Source organism: Eptatretus burgeri, chromosome 9, assembly GCF_056783735.1.
Source record: "Eptatretus burgeri isolate ZD-2024b chromosome 9, Ebu_testis_v1, whole genome shotgun sequence".
In the NCBI taxonomy this organism is placed as follows: Eukaryota; Metazoa; Chordata; class Myxini; order Myxiniformes; family Myxinidae; genus Eptatretus; species Eptatretus burgeri.
The window spans coordinates 44854608-44875747 of NC_140969.1; the positions used below are offsets into that span (position 1 = coordinate 44854608).

General features: G+C 44.8%; 1 protein-coding gene across 4 annotated transcripts in view; it reads left to right on the forward strand.

The window, feature by feature from the left end:
- SRPK2 (SRSF protein kinase 2) overlaps nt 1–21140 on the forward strand; it is a 115797-nt gene that overhangs the window by 27487 nt on the left and 67170 nt on the right. For all 4 annotated transcript variants that reach the window (XM_085894989.1, XM_085894987.1, XM_085894986.1 and 1 more), the window contains 2 exons: nt 11427–11514; nt 21045–21132. In XM_085894989.1, the coding sequence (XP_085751115.1) occupies nt 11427–11514; nt 21045–21132 (176 nt within the window). The remainder of the gene's footprint in view (nt 1–11426; nt 11515–21044; nt 21133–21140) is intronic.

Genomic DNA, 21140 nt, shown 5'->3' on the forward strand with positions numbered 1-21140 from the left:
AAAGTCCTTCCTCGCCTCACCTCAGCTCCTGACCACATATCAAGCTTTCATCCGCAGCCTGATGGAGTGTTGCTCTCCCCTCTGGGCAGGTGCTCCCTCCTCTCACCTTTCTTGGCTTTACGCTGTGGAAACCAAGGCATTTAGAACTAGAAGGGCACTCGGGAGAGCGCATACCTCCACCCTGTAATGCCTGATCCATGAGAACATATCTGGCCCAATACATTTTTGAAATATCATGCAATATATCGTTTTTGAGCCCCATCTCTCACTGGTGAAGAATCACTTAAAATTCGAGTAGTCGGATCCAGATTCAGATTTTCACTAAAAATCGAATCAATTTGTCATGGTCACACACCCAACCTGTTCACAACTTTTTGAGATATCGTGCTATATATCGGTTTAGCGCTATTTCTCAATGGTGAAGAATCACTGAAAAAATTATCAGATCCAGATCCAGATCCTCACCAAAATCAAATCAATTCATCGTGGTCACACACCCAACCTGTCCACTAAGTTTCGTCTGAATCCATGCACAACTTTTTGAGATATCGTGTTACATGTCGGTTTAGCCCCATCTTTCAATGGTGACGAATCACTTAAAAATTATCGGATCCGGATCCAGATCTTCACCAAAATCGAATCAGTTCGTCCTTGTTACACACCCATCCTGTCCACAAAATTTCATCCGGATCCATACACAACTGTTTTAGATATTCTTCAGACAAACAAACAGACAATTAGACAAAAAGAGGTGAAAACAACCTCCTTCACCTTCGGTGGTGGAGGTAATTATTGGTATCTCCCGCAATGAGGCTGAATCTTTGGGCCTCTCACATTCTCATCGCAGGCAGGTCGGTGATCCTTCGGTCTTCTCCAGTCTCTTCTCCGGTCTCACCCCTCCCACCCCCCGTTCTGTCTGCGATATGTCTCTCCCCCCCCGCCCCCCCCCCCACATTTCCGCAGAGCACTCAAGGTCCGCTAGCAACCCCCTTCTGGTGAAACTACCAAACCACGAATCATTACTCACCTTCACTCTTTCATTCCTCTTTTTTTTTTCCCCCCTCTTTTGGACAAACTCCCTCACTCTCTTCAATCACACTCTTCCCTCCAGGTCTTCAAAACATCTGTTCATCACCATCCCTTGTTTTCCCCCATCCAAAACCACGATCTTTTCTACCCCCGCTAATCCACCCCAAACCCACCTCCTTCAAATTCCTTGCCATATAAGGACCTGGAAGTCCTGTGGTGTCCATATTGTTTACCCCGTGTATCCCACCCCATCCCTTCCTTTCACAGATCTCCTTATGTCTGTGTTCCCCACTGTTTTGTCCTTCCCTCTCCTGCCCCGCTTGTCTCCTGCCCCCACCCCACCCTCCCCCTGTTATGTGTTCTGTGTGCTAGCTGTCATACGAGCCTTGACAGTGTATTAAAAAAAAATGAAATCTTTTTGAAATGAAGACTTGAAGCTATGACAGAATATTTCATGAAAACAAAATAGAATATGGACATTATTTTGAGTCTTCCAATAAAGGGTTAAAAACTCAGAATCGAATGTGGCAAACACTTTAAGCAGTCTCTGCATATCCTAAAATACAAAGTGAGCCTGATTGCCAATCAACATGAAAGGCTTCCAAGTACCTTTTTTGAGCCCTTTTGCAAAATATGTCCGAGACTATTAAACTTGGCATGTGCCAGCATTAGTTGATGGACGTTAAAGATCCCACAGTGTCCATGAAGAGTAGGCGAGCAATTGCTGGCAGCCTCTAACCGACTGAGTTGAACATCAGGCTGAGCCAGCCTGTTCATGAAAGACTTCAGCCAAATACTTTAACATGGCACACCACATGAGGTGGGACTATGGCCATTATAGAAAGAAGGAAAGTTATAACAATTTATGATACACTTGAAGTTCAGGTGGCATTAAAAATAAATACAACTCACTACCCCCCCCCCCCTCCCCAACAAATACAGATGGAATGAACACCCTCCTAATTGCTTTTTAAGAGGGATTAAAAATAGGCATTTTTTGATGCTAACATCAAAAATAAGCAAACAATTGATCATTGACTGACGTGTAATATTATTTGTGTGTACTCAAACTCAAGGTCCTTCATTCAATCACTGAGGAAGGATCACCATTTGATCAGCTCTTTTTTTTTTTTGGACACATTGAAATTTTGTGATATTTGTCTTTTGGGCCAGGTTGTGATGTCTATCAATAGGAACCATTCTACGTATGTGTCTCTGAACTAGCATATACTGAATGTGTTCGCTCTGCCACATGCAAGATTTTATTTTTTGTGGACTACAGTATTGGCTTTCATTTTCCAGATGCATTTAAAGTTTGCTTTCTGTTTTTAATGTGCTGTTTTAAGTTGTGCTAGTTCCTCAGATGACCTTATCGACTATGCCTCATTGTTTTGAAGTCCATACGAGGGAGTCAATAAGGTTTTCCGTGAAAGCATTCTTCAGTGCCAAAAGTCTGACTTTTTAAAAGTTGCTCAAAGTTCTACATGGCTCGGTCACCAAATCAGCAGGACTGAGGAGAAAAAAAATGGACAAAACAAATACTTTTCAAACTAAGTAGGACGTCGGGGATGGGCAATTAAATACCGTCATTGTAAGAGTATAGTAGACACAGGGAACTAAGAGGGGCAGGGAATTGGTGAGGATAGAAACTGAAGGAGAATAAATTGCTGATGATGGGCTGTTTGCTGTCTTCACAAGGAATCATTAGGAAATTTGATGCATGAAAGGCCATTCAGCATGGGCTGGTAACACCAACACCAGATTATATAAATCTATCAAAGCTTACAATGTAATTTCATTGGGGGGATTAGCTAAAGTGCCTGTCTAAAGGCCCGGTCACACCTTGACGTTTTAGCCAACGTATGCCGATTTTTGAATTTTTTTTCCTAAAACGCTGGCACACGTTGAATACGTTATGGGTAAGTTTTGATAACATTGAGAGCACGCTGAAAAACACTGCCATACGTCGTTGTACGTTGGCTTTAAACGTTGTACTTTTCGGTTGTCCTCAAATTTTTTCATGCTTGAAATTACACGACGTATGCCGGCGTATGACTCACACGTTCCGCTACGCTGGCCACAAGTTGTATGCACGGTCTGCGATCGTTGACAGACGTCAACACATGCTACTTGTAAGTTAATCATAAGTTGAGACACGCCGAGGTAATGTTTAGCGTACCCGAAACTTATTTCTAACCTATGATTAACGTGTTGTTGGCACGTTACGCGATCGTTGCCACACATCGACAGACGTTACTTTTAAGTTACTCATAGGCTGAAAGACGTCGGTATAATGGATCGTCCTTGCGTCAGCGTCCACGGCCACGGCCAGGACACTTATTTGCAGCATTCTTCAAACTTTTCTTCGGCATGACGAGGATGTTCACACTTCGATGTCTAGCTTGGCTATGATTCCAATTGTCCATCGGCAGCGTCTATTTAAAATAGTCGAGTTTGAGCGTTTTAACACTTTCAGAAGAAACGCTTCAAATTTCAAAACCCCAGCGTCAAAAAACAAAGGCGAGTGACAGCAATTTAAATCGTTCATTGTAAACAATGAAACTAGCTGAGTGGTACCGTTTCAAAGTCGTTGAGTGTAAAAAAAAATCCAATTGTTGAGCGCAAGCGTCTACTTTCAATAGTGGAGATGCAGCCATTTAAATCGTTGAGTGGCAGCCTATGAACCTACCCGTGGACACGCGGACGCACGGACGATCCATCATAACCCACACCCTCCCCCTCACACTCACCTACTACTGCCAACATGAACAAACTACTACTAATACTAATACTAATACTAATACTAATACTGATACTGATACTGTTACTGCTGACATGGACATCGACTCAAAAAGGAACTCGAAAACACTGTTGGGTTCCCCTTTTATGAGCAGCATTTTTATATACCAATTCCCAAAACCGCTGGGAACACGTCTTTATATGGCAGTTGTAAGCTAGAAACACATTCATTTTTTTTTGTCGACCGGAAGACGTCATTGGAATACGTCTACATACGTCGATGTGTGTTGGGACTACGTAAAGAATTGGTTCAAAGCACGTCAAACATAAGTTAGAAATAAGTTTCGCGTAAAAAAGACATTACCGCGACGTGTTTCGACTTATGAGTAGCTTATAAGTAGCCTTTGTGGACGTGTGTAAGCGTCCACATATCGTGTGTAAAACTTATCCCCATCGCATGCGGAACGTGTGTCATACGCCGAGTACGTCGTAAAATTTTGAACATGTTTAAAATTTCTTGACGTACTCTACTTACTACGACGTATGATAGCATACTTTAGCGTTCTACTCATGTATACCAAACTTACTCATACCGTATTTGACGTGCCCCCAACGTTTTAGACACATTTTTCTTAGGTCGGCATACGCTTGCAAGATCGCCAAGGTGTGACCGCGATGTTGTCACTTCCATTTCTACGGCAGTTATGATTCGAATCGTTGTGCGTCAGCCTTTTAATAGGCTACGTCACGACATCGTCGGCGATGCGTGCAACGCGCTATGCCGAAGTTAGACTATCGTTGGGCATAGGTTGTGTAGGCCAACAACAGGTTCAGCATTCGTTGGTATAAGTTATCTATAACACAACGAAACGTTCTGTGTCCATTACTAATATGTTATGCATACGACCAACTCGTTATGAATACGTCCGAATCTTAAAAAAAAAAAACATCAAAAGTTCAACGTAAGCCAGCGTTTTACATACGTTTTAATACGTTGCCATCGCTGGCTAAAACGTCAAGGTGTGACCGGGCCTTAAGACTGGCAGTAAAAACAGGAGGTCCTCATAGTTGCATTATTTAATTTGTTTCAAATTAAATTATTTTGTGTACACAAGTACAGGGTGTTTCAAAAAGAGTGATGCAACTTTGTTTGTTTACAAAGAAACAAACCTCAGAAATGTGAACTAAACATTTCTGGAAAGCTTATGACATGGTATTTTCTATCACTGATTGCTATTACAGTAAGTCACTGCCAGAGTTAGTGAGAGCCCAAGGTCTGAAATTGGCATTTACGCAAAATCCTTGTAATTGACGTTCTCAATGTGTGCCCCTACGCAGTTCAGACAGGCATTGATCCTGACACCAAAGTTCTGTCCAACTTTCCTATTAGTCTCTTGTGGCACTGCCTGGAGGTCGTCTGACACCTCCTGCTTCAGATCATCCAGTGTGACAAGGTGGTTGGCATCAACGGAGCCCTTGGCAGCCCCCCAGAATCAGTAGTCCAGAGGGTTCAAATCTGGGCTTTGGGGTACCCAGTCATGAGCAGTACTCAGGGCAACAAGGCGGTTTCTGAAGAGCTGCCGCAGGAAAGTGATGGTGTCACCAGCTGTATGCAGGGGTGCACTTCCTGCATAAACCAGGTCATGCTAAGCTGGTTTGGGGTGAGCTTTTGGGCTAGATCATTATGGAACTTCTGGAGCACGGCCTGGTCGCGCTCACGTTTGATCGTCACCATCCTGCTGTTGTCATTCTCAAACCAGTAAGGCCCTAGCGTTCCCCATCTGGCATTGAAGGTGCCGCAGAAGCATGTGACCTTAGGCCCTTTCAGGTTGTTCTGCTGAATGATCTCCGCAGGTGGTTCTGCCCCCCAGAAAATGTTGTGGTTGTTGATGGCACCGTTCATGTTGAAATGGGCTTCATCGCTGAACCAGATTAGGTTGATCCAGTTTGGTTACTGCTCCATCCTGTCACTGAGCCAATTGCACACATCAAGTCTCCTCATGTCATCTTGACTCAGTTTATGCCTAATAGAGATGATGTCTGAGAAAAACTGCAGTTTCTTAGTGATTATATGCCAGACTGATGTTAGTTTGATGCCTAGCTCTCATGAGCGCTGGCGGTGGAACTTCTTGGGACTGTCCACTTCAGAATCCCACATGGTGTCATTGTTGGCTTGGCTCTTGGTTACTGATGCTGACCTGCCACTGTTACCCTTGCTTGGGTTGTGCACTGTACCCTTGGGCTCATAATGTTTCACACTATGTTGAATGGCAATTTGTGAGTCATCACGTCTTCTGAGGTCGTATTCCAGGTAGAACCTTCAGCGTGTCTACATATGATTTAATCTCATACCACAGAGCCACCACTTTTGTCTTCTACTCCACTGTCAATGGCATAGTTGAGCTATGAAGCTAGAAATCCCAGGGAACAAACACCACGATAACACCACCAAACCCTTTTTCCTTTTCCTTGGACAAAGGAAAAGGAAAACGGTACAGGTCAAAAAACAAAGAAATGACACGAAGTCAAAGTTGTATCAATATTCTTGAAATGCCATGTAACTTTGCAATTTAATTTTAACTTGAGCTTCCTAAAAAAAAAATAAAAAAAATAAAAAAAAGTCATGTACTCATTTTAATTTTTGAAAAATGCAATCCCTACAGTTTCAAATACATACAAACTGTACTAAAAAGGTTTTTAAAGGCATGATATGACTGATCAGTGCCATTGCATCTTTCTCTCATTTCAAACGAGCAACATATTTAATTCAGCATGACTGCAGGCTGGCAATTAAAATGGTGAGTTTCACCATACGGTGGAGTGACGAAAAGTGAACGTACCGACCAGTTTTGGCCTTATTGGGCCTCATCAGGGCAGCGCATCACATTCCCAACCACTGAAGGTTCTGGTTCTCTGCTCGTCAATGACACACCACTGATAGTGAATGGTGAGGTCCAAAACCAACTCTGGTCAGCAGGAATTGTCTGCTGCTTGAGCACATTCTTTCCTCACCAGCCCCTATAAGGAAGTGTTGGAGTCAGATATTTATGATGTTGAGGTGACCTAAAAGCATGACATAACTCATTGATGCCGTGGCGTCTTTCTCGTTGCAAACTAGCAATGTATGTCGCCATACAGTGCAGTGGCTGCAAATGTGAAACTACTAACCAGTTTCGGCCTTGTTGGACCTCCTCAGGGTAGTGCATCACATTCCCAAACCAATGCAGGTGATGGTTCTGGTTATATGCTTGTCAACGACACACCACACCACCAATAGTGAGTGGTGAGGTCCGAAAGGTACTCGGGGGGTGGGGAAGAAAGGGTAGGAGAGGGATGGGTGAGGAACGATTATTTGCTCGTGTGGCAGACTGTGTGCACACGCGCACAGACACAAGCGCTCCATTATAGTATGATGGAGGGAGGAATGTGGATGAGAAACATGTGGCAGGCCCAAGGCCATCACCAGGGTATTAAACTAAAATGGAGGAAAAAAAATTGATACTGATCTTCATTATGAGGACATATTTAGGGAGGAGGTACCATAGATGTGAGAAGAGTTGGACAAATGATTAAAGGTAATTTAAACATGTAGCCTGCGTGGAGGTAACAAGGAATGGGTTTCTGGACACGTGCATACAACTTGGGGTGCTGGGTAGGGGTGCCGAAGATAAAAAAAAACAATATAGGTAGCAGAAGACTGCTGGGCCACTGATGGAGGAGCAAATCCTGAAACTGGGCTTCTGATCCAGGGCTTGAAATAACCGAATATTCAGAAGCAATTGTCTGTGGCCAAACCTCTTGCTGGAGTGCCTATCAAAATGTTTCAAACTTGTGGCAGCAATTGCCTGTGTGCCCCCACCCTGCTGCCTGTCATTAGTACTTCTGAAGATCAGTTACAATCTCTAAGGCCTCAGAAGCAATTGTCTGTGGCCAAACCTCTTGCTGTCGTGCCCATCAAAATGTTTCAAACTTGTGGCAGCAATTGCCTGTGTGCCCCCACTCCGCTGTCTGTCATTAGTACTTCTGAAGATCAGTTACAATCTCTAAGGCCTCGTTCACATTTGCTCTACGGCGAGGATACGGCAGCCGTACGCCCTCTGAATTGACTGAAACGTGCGGCGGCCGCAGAGAAACTGAGGTGGCCTCAGGGTGGCCCTGCGCCGTTTGGCTATATTTTACAGGCCATAGGGGCGCCATGGAATTATAGCGCGGAGTTATAACTTTTTTTTTCATTTCTACGTTTGCCGTAGCAATTCGACAAGCCAAGCTATGATGTAGATGTGTTCCACGTCGACCGTACGTAGGGCGTACAGTGGGCTTGCGTTATTCGTGCGGCTGCCGTAAGCTCTTCTCAATGAAAAATGAATTTTCCCAACCCCCAAAAAATTACGGCGGCCGCACTATTTCCACGGTGGCCTCGCGGTCTGTGCGACAACCTGCGGGCAACGCAGGGTCGACGCACGGTTCCCCTGCGCCCGCCGCGTACCTACGTACGGCTTCCGTGGTAGTCTGCGTCGACCGTGCGTCCACCGTGCGCTACCGCTAGAGATCGGAGTATAGGTGTTTGCCTATACAGTGGTGCCCCCAGAATCCCAATTTAATTCGTTCCAAGATGCTGTTCGGATTGCAAAAAGTTCGGATTCCAAAAATATTTTTCCAATAAGAAATAATGGAGTGAATTAATCCGTTCGCGGACCCAAATAAAACCCACTTTCAAGACACTTTAAACTGAAATTCCCCATGTTTAAGGTAAAATAAGATGAGTAAATGACCTTCGGTGGTGGTGTATTGTATGTAAACTGGTACAATCACCACATCCAAAGGTCCACACAGGCTCGTGCTCAGTCCTGGGTTCCGATCGCTCGCGCACTCTGCGAGAGCGCTGCCCCCATGGCAGCTCATCAAACATGATGCCCGCAGAACCACAATCACTTTCATCAAACGCATGAGGCTGACGTAATCATGGATATTCCAAATTACAACTAATTTTGCTGTGAAATTCAATCCTTGCCCGACAGTCCGTCACACCACGTGATCGGATTGCTTTTTTCGTTATTAATTAAAACACAAGATGATTAAAAAAAAAAATCACAAATGAAGGTGAAAACACGAGGTAAGGCCTAAGTCACATTTGGCTTGGCGGCCGGAGGGTCTACAAAATGTATGGGCACTAGCAATTATAAAGCGGCCGCAGTATTTCCACGGTCACACAATATAGCAGTCACATATGTTTTTATTTTTCGGGTAGACGCACGGGGTATTTATAAATTGTGGAGGCCGAAAACATGGGTGTGCCGTACGGTCATTGATTTGATGTTGCACGGTGACCTTAGGGCGTTCCTGCGGTGGCCATAGAATTTTCAAGGCAGATGCAAGGCGACCGCAGGGGGGGCCCACAGGGGGCCCTAAGCCGAACGTGCGGCCAGACGGACGGTAACGAATGGGTTCATTTTTTTTTTTTTTTTTTTACCAGTTCTTTTTTTTCGGCTTGTCTAATTTCTATGGCGAACGTAGAAATGAAAAAAGTTATAACTCCGCGTTATAATTCCACGGCGACCTTACGGCCTGTAAAATATAGCCAAACGGCGTAGGGCCACCCTGAGGCCACCTCAGTTTCTCTGCGGCCACTGCACGTTTCTGTCAATTCAGAGGGCGTACGGACGCTGTATCCTCGCTGTAGAGCAAATGTGACTGAGGCTTAAAGTATCGATCGACACATGAGAGATGCTTTCACGAGTACTTCCACCAACGAACTGAATGAATAAAGCGTGAAGATGCGGCTCGAACAGGTGGGGGAGACACGTGAACAAACATGAACGCTACGTTGTGTTTGGTTTTTTTTAAATGTATTAGGTTTTTAGGGCAAAATTTTCTCAAAAAAATTGTTCGGATTCCAATTTGTTCAAACAATGGGGCGTTCGGATTCTGGGGGCACCACGGTATATTATAGTTATAGTATATTCAGTTATATATGCTGTTATATTTTTATTTAGTAAAAAAAAGAACTGGTATATATACCCACTCGTTACCGTCCGTCTGGCCGCACGTTCGCCTTAGGGTCCCCCTGCGGTCGCCTTGCGGGCACCTTGCGTCTGCCTTGAAAATTCTATGGCTGCCACAGCGACGTCCTAAGGTCACCGTGCGACATCAAATCAAAGACCGTACGGCACCCCCATGTTTTCGGTCTCCACGATTTCTAAATACGCCGTGCGGCTCCCCGAAAAATAAAAACATATTTGACTGCTACATTGTGTGACCGTGGAAATACTGCGGCCACCGTATAATTACTAGTGACCGCAGATTTTGGAGACTCCACGGCCGCCGTGGCAAATGTGACCGAGGCCGAACCACCAACTCCGTTTGTCGTTTCTGGAGTGAATGCTGCAATTCCTTTATCTGAACACTTTTGTGGAGCACTTGAAATAAAAAAATTGCCATGGCAGTCTAATAACAAAAGTATAATCTCCGCCCTGTTCCAAGCACATCTGGGCTTGGTGAAAACGCAAGCTAATGCTAAAGCAGTATAGCAGGCAGGTATGCTACAAGGCCATGAAGACCAATTAAAATTTGGTCCAATGGATCAACGGGATCACAATTGGAAAAAAAATGCTGCACAGGCCTGGTTGCCTATAATTTTGGCGAGCATGGCTGCAAGAGGAAACCCCACCCCTCCCTGAATGTCCTCATCCACAGAGCATGTGTCGTTGCCCAATGGTTTGATGAGCATGACACTGATGTTATCCATATGTCATGGCCTTCTCAGTCACCAGATCTGCACCCAATCGAGCATTTATGGGACATTGTGGAATGACACCTCAGACAGCTTTTCCCACCTCACTAAAACAGGTGTGAATTGATTGACTTTCTCGTGGAAGAATAGTGCCGCATCCCTCCTGTGTAATTCCAGACACTGGTGGACTTTATGCCATGGCACATGCAGACCGTACTGGACGCATGTGGTGGCTCAACGCCGAATTAAGTGATTTTTACATCGGTGTTTCCTTTAATTTATTTTTTTGTCCACCACCTGTACATGGCTGTGCCCACCAACCCATAGCACATGAAAAATGTTATTTCATTGGCAGCAGTGAACTCACTTGGTACTGGGAATAATGGGTAACACCAGCTTGAAACTACATGGAAAAGGACATTCTTATTATTCCCCTACCAGTTTCACCGGAGGGGACTATAAGTTTGCTCTCCGTCTTTGTTATCACCTGTGGTTTTTCAGACTTCTTTTTTTCCCCATACCCTTTAACATATTCAGCTGAAACTTGGTACATTGGCTTTATTGTGATGAGTCAATTTTTCAGGCATGCCCTTTTTGGACTTAGAAAATATCACATCAGCAGAGGACATTTATTGCAAAGCAATTCTCGCTCTTGTTCCAACTCTTGCTTCATGGTCAAGGGAAAAGCCTTGATGGGAAAATGTGTTGACTCACCCTCATACTTGTTATAAATTATTCCCACTTTTACTTGTTTAACTGTATAGTATATACATATTTATTTCTGTGAAATCCTTCCTGTTTTATTTGGAATTATTGTCATGCTCCGTCAATCTTTATTATTGTTTTATTCTTTTGTCACTATTTTCTTTTCTTCTTCACATGCTCCCGTTCTCTTTTGCTGTTTTTATTTTTTTTTCTTATATCGCAGAGGGAAGCGGTTTGTGGCTCTTAAAGTGGTGAAGAGTGCTCCCCATTACACAGAGACAGCGGTGGATGAGATAAAGCTACTGAAATCTGTGAGTTTGCTGTTCAAGCCATGGCAGATGGAAAGGCACTGTATTGTGCTGATGATCCCCAACTGGGGTGAAACGTGATCACAGCTGTATTCTTGCATCTATCTTTCTGTGACCCAATGAAGCCACCATTAAGGCTTAAAAATAAATAAATAAATAAATAAATAAATAAATAAACGTTGCTGCAGTCCCCTTGGAGTCCCATTGAGCTCATTGTGAAGGTGATTTCATGATCATGTTTAAGGTTGGAGAACTGGCATTTTTATATTTTATTCCCAACTGTAAATAATAGCTCTTTGGCTGTGCTGCAGTAATACAAAAGACTCGCTTGTGTGACAAGTGACGTTTGTTCCACACAGATTCTGGTAATTCCCGAAATAGAACTCGATCTTATAATCTTTGCACATTTGGGATGTTGAGCTATACACACACACATACATATTTTCTTACAAATCCAACAAGGACATGTTTTCTGGTAATGTCATAAGCTGATGGGCACAATGCATGCTGAGATTAATCTCACTGATATTTTAATGTCGGTAAAGATTCATTTTCGTCAGCTTCCCATTGCATACCTTGATCGACGTCCTTTCAACTTCATCCATTGTTCGACCTGTTTGCCAACGCAGGTCGACACTCGCCTTCATGAGCAAGATTCGTTCTTCATGCTACAATATTTATTCAGATGGAAGTATGACAGCAAATGTCCTCAATTATGGCTACGTCCTCTTCTCTACATTTGGAAAATGTGACTGGCACACCCAATGAGACTGTACAACACGTCTTACTAGAATGCCCAACAAGACCCTTCATGAGTGATTCAAGAGGCTACTCTTGGAGCTGTTCAATGGTTATCTGAACTTTATATTAGATTCTAATTTGTTGTTATTCACCCATGCCATATGAAAGAAGATTTGAAATAAATATCGCAAATTTTAATTTAAAAACAGGTTTTAATTTAATAAGGGATACACTCGGTCTTCCTATGTGAAAGGGGTCACCTACACAAAAAGTTGGAAGAGCGGTATACTATTATCTCATGTCTTGCATGTACAAGCTCTGCCATTGACTTGAAAACACAATGTTAACGACAATGGCACTCGGTGGAGCACATACCTCAGGCTGAACAGTTTGTTTTGTATCCCACTGATAAGCTGGATCTACATCTGTGCCTTAACCAAAATATATATGGCTTGTTCTTGTCACCTACCCAACTCAGCCACCAAGTTTGGTCATCCGTCCACAAGGTTTTGAGATATCGTGTTGTATGTAATTTTTGGCCCAATCTCTCAATGGTGAAGAATCTCTTTTAAAAATTCTCAGATCCGAATCCGGATCTTCATCAAAATCGATTCTATTTGTACTTGGCAAACACCCATCCTTTCCACCAAATTTAGTCTGAATTCGTCCATAAATTTTGAGAAATCCTGCTCACAGAAGACAAACAGGGGTGAAAACAACTTCTTTCCACCTTTGGTGAATGAGGTAATAAAACATAGGTATTATGAAGCTGTGTAGATTAGTGAGCAGTTGCAAGTTTAAGAAGTTCAATATTGGGATTCAACTGAAGGTGTTAAACTTGTCCGTGTGGTACTGTGCCATGAGCTGATTTTGACTTGCTATTATTATTATTATTACTAGTGCATGCCCGTACGTGCAAAAAAAAAAAAAAAAAAAAAAAAACTCAAACCGCGTGCCAGAAACAACAACCAAACAGGCCGTTCCGTCGCTCTCACGTGCCTGTACGTGCGTGGCCATACGTGCGTGGCCGGACGTGCAAAAAAAAAAGAATTGTGACAATCGTGATGTCATAGCAACGTGTCATGTCATTGGTTTGGTAAATAAATGGCCATAACTTGAGAACCACTTGTCTGATTAATATCAAACCTTGAAAAGGCACATCCTCAGGTCCCCAGCAATATATCTGGCAAGTTTCAATTAGATTGGACCAGTGGTTGTCGAGAAACAGCGGACACACACACACACACACACACACACACACACACACACACACACACACACACACACACACACACACCCACACACACACACACACAGACACACACACACACACACACACACACACACACACACACACACACACACACACACACACACACCTGGAATTATAGATAGACGCCGAAACCCCGTCACAGACGGATTCCGTTCCATGAGCCCAATATAACAACCAGTGGCGGCTCTTGGAAGAGCTGGATCCCAGTCGATGTACTCCATGGCCTGACCTAATGAGGCCTACAAAACGTCCTTGTACACGACATTTTTGGTGTACACTACTCCTTGTGAAGAAGTCCCCTGATTTGTGCACGTGTGTACTTTGACGTACAAACACCGTGTCAAAACTTCTCAGGTCACAGTACCGAGAAAAACGTGACGTGACCGCTAGGAGGAGCACAAAATTGGTCCTTCAGTATTAATATATAGATACAATGTTTCTTGTTACATTTTTTGTGTCAAATTCCCATTCTGCGGTAGTCAGCATGTGCAGAAGAGGGTTTTACATTGCAGACGCTATTTTCGAGGAGTGGAATTACGCCTCTCAGCGGTGACGGTCTGTCGACGACAGACTTAATGACGTCAGCGAATGACCGATGATGTCATGACGTCCTTACGCCTCTCAGTGGTGACGTCATACGTCACCATGTAAACGGATGTAAAATGAAAAGTGTTTATTCTGCTTCAGAGTTGAAGGTGGACTATTGCCACTATGTGCGATGCACTCTTACAGGTAACAAGTTTCTTTCAGTCCAGATCGCTAGGAGGAGCACAAAATTGGTCCTTCAGTATTAATATATAGATGATTATTATTTATTTATTTTTTAAACCTAAAATAAATAATGTATAATCCTCTATGACCGAATAATTTCTTAGGATATAAGCACTCCAATAAATTAAAGAGAACAAGTGCACAGCATGCTTTTAATCCCATAACGCATCACTTACTCAGAATCCTGTTAACAGAGGTGGGAATTTATTATTATTATTATCTTTTTAAGTATCACATGATTTAAAATTTGAATAGCGACTCGACGACCTGTGAACCTGTTGGGTTCCTGTTGTGACAGCGGTTGATTAAAAAAAAAAAAATCATTTCAACAACAAGAAAAGATAGCTCCAGCTGAACTTTACCGCAGAGGTTGTTTGCATTGATCAAATCCTCCCGAAGAGTACTTGACTGAATCGGGAATTGATTTTTTTTTACAATTTTTTTGTTGTTGTCCGATTTGAACGAAACTTGATATTGCGCGTCAATGTGAAAAAAACAACGGAGAAAAGAAAGTTGAAGAAATTATTGTGCGTAATCTTCTAAACACAATTTTATTTATTAACTAGACGACCCGTGAATCCGTTGGGTTTCCGTTGTGACAGCGGTTGATTAAAAAAAAAAAAAACAGCTCCATCGAACTATATCGCTGAGGTTGTTTGCATTGATCAAATCCTCCTGAAGAGTACTTGACTGAATTGGGAATTGATTTTTTTAAATAAATTTTTTTCGTTGCCCAATTTGAACGAAACTTGATACTGCACACCACAGGCGAATGGTGAGTAAGGTGGGCTGAAAATTTTGCGCTATCGTGTACCGTTTTGGCTGTATTTTGGGAACATACATACACATACATACATGATGAGAGTTTTAGTAACATATAGATAGATGGTAATGGACCCGGTCTCCCGAACTGACAATGTGAGATTAACTCCCAGGACTCCAGGGCAAAGGCGTTCTGTACACATGGTGATTGGTGCGATGTGGTTGTATAAATTTTTTTTGCCATACCACGGTGTCGGTGCATGCGTTTTTTTTGGGGGGGGGGGAGGGAGGATGGGGGGTATTTGGTTACACTTATGGGCAGTTCCTCTGCTGAAAATACACTTTAAAATAATGGTTTAATAAATTATGAGGATAAGGATGGGTGCACGACAAAATGCAAAAATCGGAGTTCCCTCAAAAATGATCTTTGAGACGCAAGAGGAGGTAATTGTTCCTAGCAAAGCTTGCGTTATTGCCAACTTATGGTTGTTTGTCCATTCTCTGCTCTTTTAAATGCTAAGCAGTGAGTTAGGAAGCATAAATGCTGAGCATAAAGCATGTACCATTTTTAGTCTTTGATAGCATTTGGCCAGGGTTCGAACCATTAACCTTTCAGACTCGGAGCAGATGCTCCAACCATTTTGCCACTGAGGCTTGTGATATAGAAATGATGAATTAAGATTGTATAGAAATTCGCTGGCATGCTTAACTCGACAGAAACGTGTCCTCAACTAAATCTTAAACTAAACTTATTTCTTTCCTCAGTCCTTTGGTCAGCAGACAGGCACTCTGTTTCCTGAGTGTGGCTGCATTATATAGCCACTGCCCCCGAGACCCACCCCCCGTCCCCCAACACCTCATGAGGGTCTCGCACACGCACCCTCAATGATGAAGTCGCTCACACGTTTCCGCCATCTCATCGAAGCATGTACGTTCGCACATGTGAACACCCCATGTTCACGTTGGACATGTAGGATTAGTGAGAAGTGAAAATGGGCAGCAATTAAGAATGAAATTTACAAAGTGAAAAGAGACAGACAGGTGATGGCTCAGGTGATGAAGAGCTTCCTACACATCAATTCCTGATCATTGCTCACGGGTACTAAGCTGTTCCATGGTCAGGTTGTCGGCGACTAAACCGTCTCCCCCACCAGGTTTTCTGGTGAGGAGGGTGTTTGGATATGGACACCCAGCAGGATTAAAAACAAAACCTGTCAAAGGGTGGAGGAGCTCCTTGTGAGCCAACGGCCATCCATATCTAGTGCCCAACTGTGTCTGCGGACGTCCTCCTGCAGTTGGGTTACTTTTTATGAGGAGGTTGGTGGCAGGATTTGCACTCCGGCCACCGTAAAACCCTTCATTCCGCAAAACGCAAAAAACCCCCAAAAATCTGAAAACCCACTCCGTGGGAGTACCTCCTGTGCAGCTTCCCTTCGCAGGGCAGCTCACCGGATTAGGGGATTGGGGCAAAGCCTTCGGGACCCCAAATCTTTGATGATAGGGAAACCACGGGGTAACATCCCTGGGTCAGATTGCGGGAGAGTGTGTCAGAGTGGTGCTGAGGTGTCGTCCACCAGATGGCGGTCTCCTTGGGTTAACCTGTGGCGGTCCCTTTGGGTGGGTGCCTGGAATGTCCTATCCCTAAGAGAGGATGATCACCTGTCTTATCATCTGAGCTCAAGCGTTTGGACATCTGGATTGCAGCTCTCTCTGAGGTTCGGAGACCGGATTGCGGCGAGAAAATGGTGGGTGGTTACACCGACTATTGGTCTGGTCGCTCTGATGGTTACCATACCCAAGGAGTTGCTGTAGCTGTATAATTACAATAAGCTGACCCCAATGATAATTGAGGTAACACCGGTCAACGAGCGTATTATGAGATTAAGGATTCGTCACTCCTTAGGTGTCATTTCCCTGGTCTCTGTTTATGCTCCGACTGAGGCGAGTGATCTCACCGTGAAGGATGCATTCTACGCCACGCTCAAGTCTGTGGTTGATCAGTGCCCCAGACGAGATACACTTCTTGTCTTGGGGGATTTCAATGCATCGACTGGAACTGATAGGGATGGTTATGAGACATGTGTTGGTCCCCATGGGTCAGGAACTATGAACCAGAATAGCACTAAGTTCCTTGACTTTGCAAGAAGTCATGGACTTAGGGTGGCTGGTTCATGGTTTCAGCGCCCACAAGCTCATCGCTGGACTTGGCTTTCCAACGCTGGCGGTGTGGCAAAGGAGATTGACCATGTCCTCATTGACGGTCGTTGGAGGATGCTCCAGAACTGCAGGGTCTACCGGAGTGCTCAGTTCCTCAATACTGACCACCGGCTTGTTGTAGCAACTCTAAAGCTGCACCTTAAATCCTGGAGAATGGTACCATCCCAGCCTAGGCTGGATGTTGGCAAGCTCAGGGATGAGAGAGTAGCTGAGGAGTTTGCGAACAGGCTGAGTGGACACTTGGGGGGTCTGGGTGCTTTGGGGGGTCCTGAAGAGTTGTGGAGTGCCTTCAAGACCACCGTCCTTGATGTTGCCGGTGGATGTCTTGGAGCTCACCGCAGGGCAAAGAAGAATTTTGTCTCTCAAGGGACACTGGATACCATTGACCAGAGTCGCAGGGCCAGGCTGAATGGCAGAGCTGAGCTGTTCAGGGAGCTGAGGCGTAAAACGGTACGTGCACTGAGGGTGGACAAGGAGGCCTTTGTGCGAGGAATCTGTGAGGGGGTAGAGCATCACCTGTGGACAGGTGATTCTCGTCCCGCTTACAGGGGAATTCGCGCATTGCATTCATCCAAGCCCATCCCTTGGAGCACTGCAGTTCGAGCAGAGAGTGGTAGGCTCTTGACAGAGGAGCCTGAAGTGAAGGCCCGCTGGGCCGGTTACTTTGAGCGGTTGTACCAGGCTGATCCCCCAGCTGTCAAGTTGGACATCAAGGGTGTTACAATCCCTGTTGCTGACCCTCGAATCAACTGTGGTACACCTTCGCTTGTGGAAACACTGGCTGCGGTGAACCAGTTTAAACGGGGTAAAGCTCCAGGGATCTGTGGCATCCATGCTGAACTTCTCAAGGCTGGTGGAAATGCTGCACTCGTGTCGTTGCATGCAGTTTTGTGCTCTGCCTAGAACACAGGCATCATCCCAACTGACTGGAAGAGGGGCCTTGTTGTCCCTCTCTGGAAAGGGAAGGGTGATCGCCAAGACTGCAACAACTACCGAGGGGTGACGCTGCTCTCAGTGCCCGGCAAGGTCTTTGCTCGGATAATTCTTGATAGGGTTCGCCACCATCTGCTTGAGCACCAGCGTCCAGAGCAGTCAGGCTTTACACCAAAGAGGTCAACGATTGACCGTATCCTTGCCCTTCGTGTCCTCACCGAACGCAGACGAGAGTTTCGGCAGGGGCTGCTTGCAGCCTATGTTGATCTCTGTAAAGCATTCGATTCAGTGAATCGGGATGTCCTCTGGAGGATTCTTGGTCTTCGTGGGGTGCCACCAAAACTGATCGATCTGATGTCTGAACTCTACTCTGGTACTGAGAGTGCTGTGAAGTGTGGTGGTACCATCTCTGACTTATTTCCAGTTGTTACTGGAGTTCGTCAGGGGTGTGTACTGGCCCGCACACTTTTCAGCACTTGTATGGACTGGATTTTAGGGAGGATGTCTGAGAGATCAAGCTGCGGTGCATCGTTTGGGAATGTCAAAATCTCGGACCTTGATTTTGCAGATGATGCAGTCATCTTTGCGGTGACTTTAGACATCCTTTTGGGGGCCCTCGAGGTGCTGAAAGAGGAGTCGGAGCCGCTGGGATTACGGGTTTCTTGGGTCAAAACTAAGATCCAGGCTTTCGGTGACATCTTGGATGCTGCTGTCCTGTCTGTGTCTGTTTGTGGTGAGGATGTTGAGGTTGTGGAGAGATTCACTTACCTTGGCAGAGATATTCATGTCTCTGTTGGCTGTGAGTCAGAGGTCAATAGACGTCTGGGTCGGGCCTGGGGAGTCATGGATTCACTGGATCATGGGGTGTGGCGCTGCCGGTACCTGTGCGGGAGGACGAAAGTCCGAGTCTACAGGTCCTTGGTACTTCCAGTCTTGCTCTATGGATGCGAGACTTGGACTCTGACCAAGAATCTGAGACGGAGACTTGATTCCTTTGGTACCAGGTCTCTTTCGAGAATCCTTGGCTATCGCTGGTTGTATTTTGTGTCCAACGAGCGGTTGCTGAGAGAGACTCGGATGAGATTTGTTACCTGCATTGTCCGTGAGCGTCAGTTGCGGCTGTATGGACATGTGGCTCGTTTTCCTGACGCTGATCCTGCTCACCAGATTCTCTCAGCGAGGGAGTCTCATGAGTGGAGGAGGCCAGTGGGCCGACCACATGCCTCATGGTTGCAGCAGGTTGACCATCATCTTAAGGAGATGGGGATGGGCCTGGCATCTGCCTGGGGGATGGCCAGACGGAGGCCCCTGGAGTACCGGCGGAAAGTGGACGCAGCGACACGCTGTTCTGCCACATGCTCCCATACCTGACCTGACCTGCTCACGGGTTACAAAATACTTGCATTATTCGAACATTATTCGAACCATATGCCGCAAAGAACAACTGTCCGTCTGCCACCCAGACAATTGTTCCCGCGAATGCAAACCATTCAACCAGAAGGCACGTGATGTGATTGGCAGGTAAATGGAAATGTGGAGTGTGATGAGCACTCCCCCGATCTCCATTGGACATAGTCCGACACCAAGTATAGTCCTAGTGTGATGCACCGAGTGTACACCATAGTCCTACACCAAGTGTACACCATTGGACAAGTCCTAGTGTGATGAGCACTCCATCTGGATGGATAGGTGGCTCCATTTGATGCTTAACTGATGATGACCATGTAATCTTTGTCTGTTTGACAGTGTCACCAGGCTGAGGCCTCCGAGTTGGAGGTGATGCTTTGTGGTGTAGGACTATGTCCAATGGAGATCGGGGGAGTGCTCGTCACACTCCACATGTTTCGAAGAAAAAAACACACGCACACCTCCCAGGCTCCTCTAGCTGAAACTGCTGCGTAATCAAGGCACTTTGCTGTATCAAACCCTTCGCAAAGTTCCTCCACAGCTATAAAGACATTCACAAATAGTACACACATGAGAATCCCAATGCTACACACCCCCTCAGCTGCAGGACCAGTTTCATCGCTTATTGGCGTATCATCAGTGACAGCACAGACAGCAATACATACCAATGAGACTCCCAAGCATGGACCACGTGCTTTTCACATTTGCACGAGTGGGTGTATCGCATTGGGATTCTCATGTGTGTACTATTTGTGAATGTCTTTATAGCTGTGGAGGAACTCTGGGAAGGATTTGATACAGCAAAGTGCTTACCTTGTGTAGGTCTTCTTGGTTGCTTTACGCATCAGTTTCGGCTCGAGGAGCGTGGGAGGTGTTTGTTGATATAATCCTAGCCACCTGAGTATAATTGATTAGATGAGAGCTGATTGGCAATTCCCTCCATTCACAGGTGAGTGATGTGGGTGGGTCTTTCTTTATGTGTGTATGTGTATATACACATCAATTCCTGATCAATATATGTTTTTATGTATGTATGTATGTATAATATATTGCTTCAATTGCTATGTCTTTATTATTTCCTTCTCCAGAGGAGAGGGTATTGCATTTGGGTCTGTTCTGTCTGTCCTGTCTGTCCTGTCTGTCTGCACATGACGTGCCAATGTAGACCACAATTTTTACGTTATCTTTTTATTTTTATTTTTCTTCAACTGAGTTCCTCTATGAAGTATGTACAATTACAATGCAAGTAAGTCTAAACTACGTAACGTACAATAAAACCACACAAGACGTCCTGGTGAGGGTCTGCAATCTTGGAATTCCTCTTTCTAGTTATTATTAATATTGTTATAATATTTTGCTTACTTCATAATTTTTGTCCTTATCTATTCTTTGTGTGGTCTGTTCCTGAGACCTTGTTTCCGTCCAGCAGGTAAGGGACAGCGATCCACAGGACAGCAATCGTGAGAAACTGGTGCAATTAATCGATGACTTCAAAGTCTCAGGAATAAATGGTCATCGTATCCTT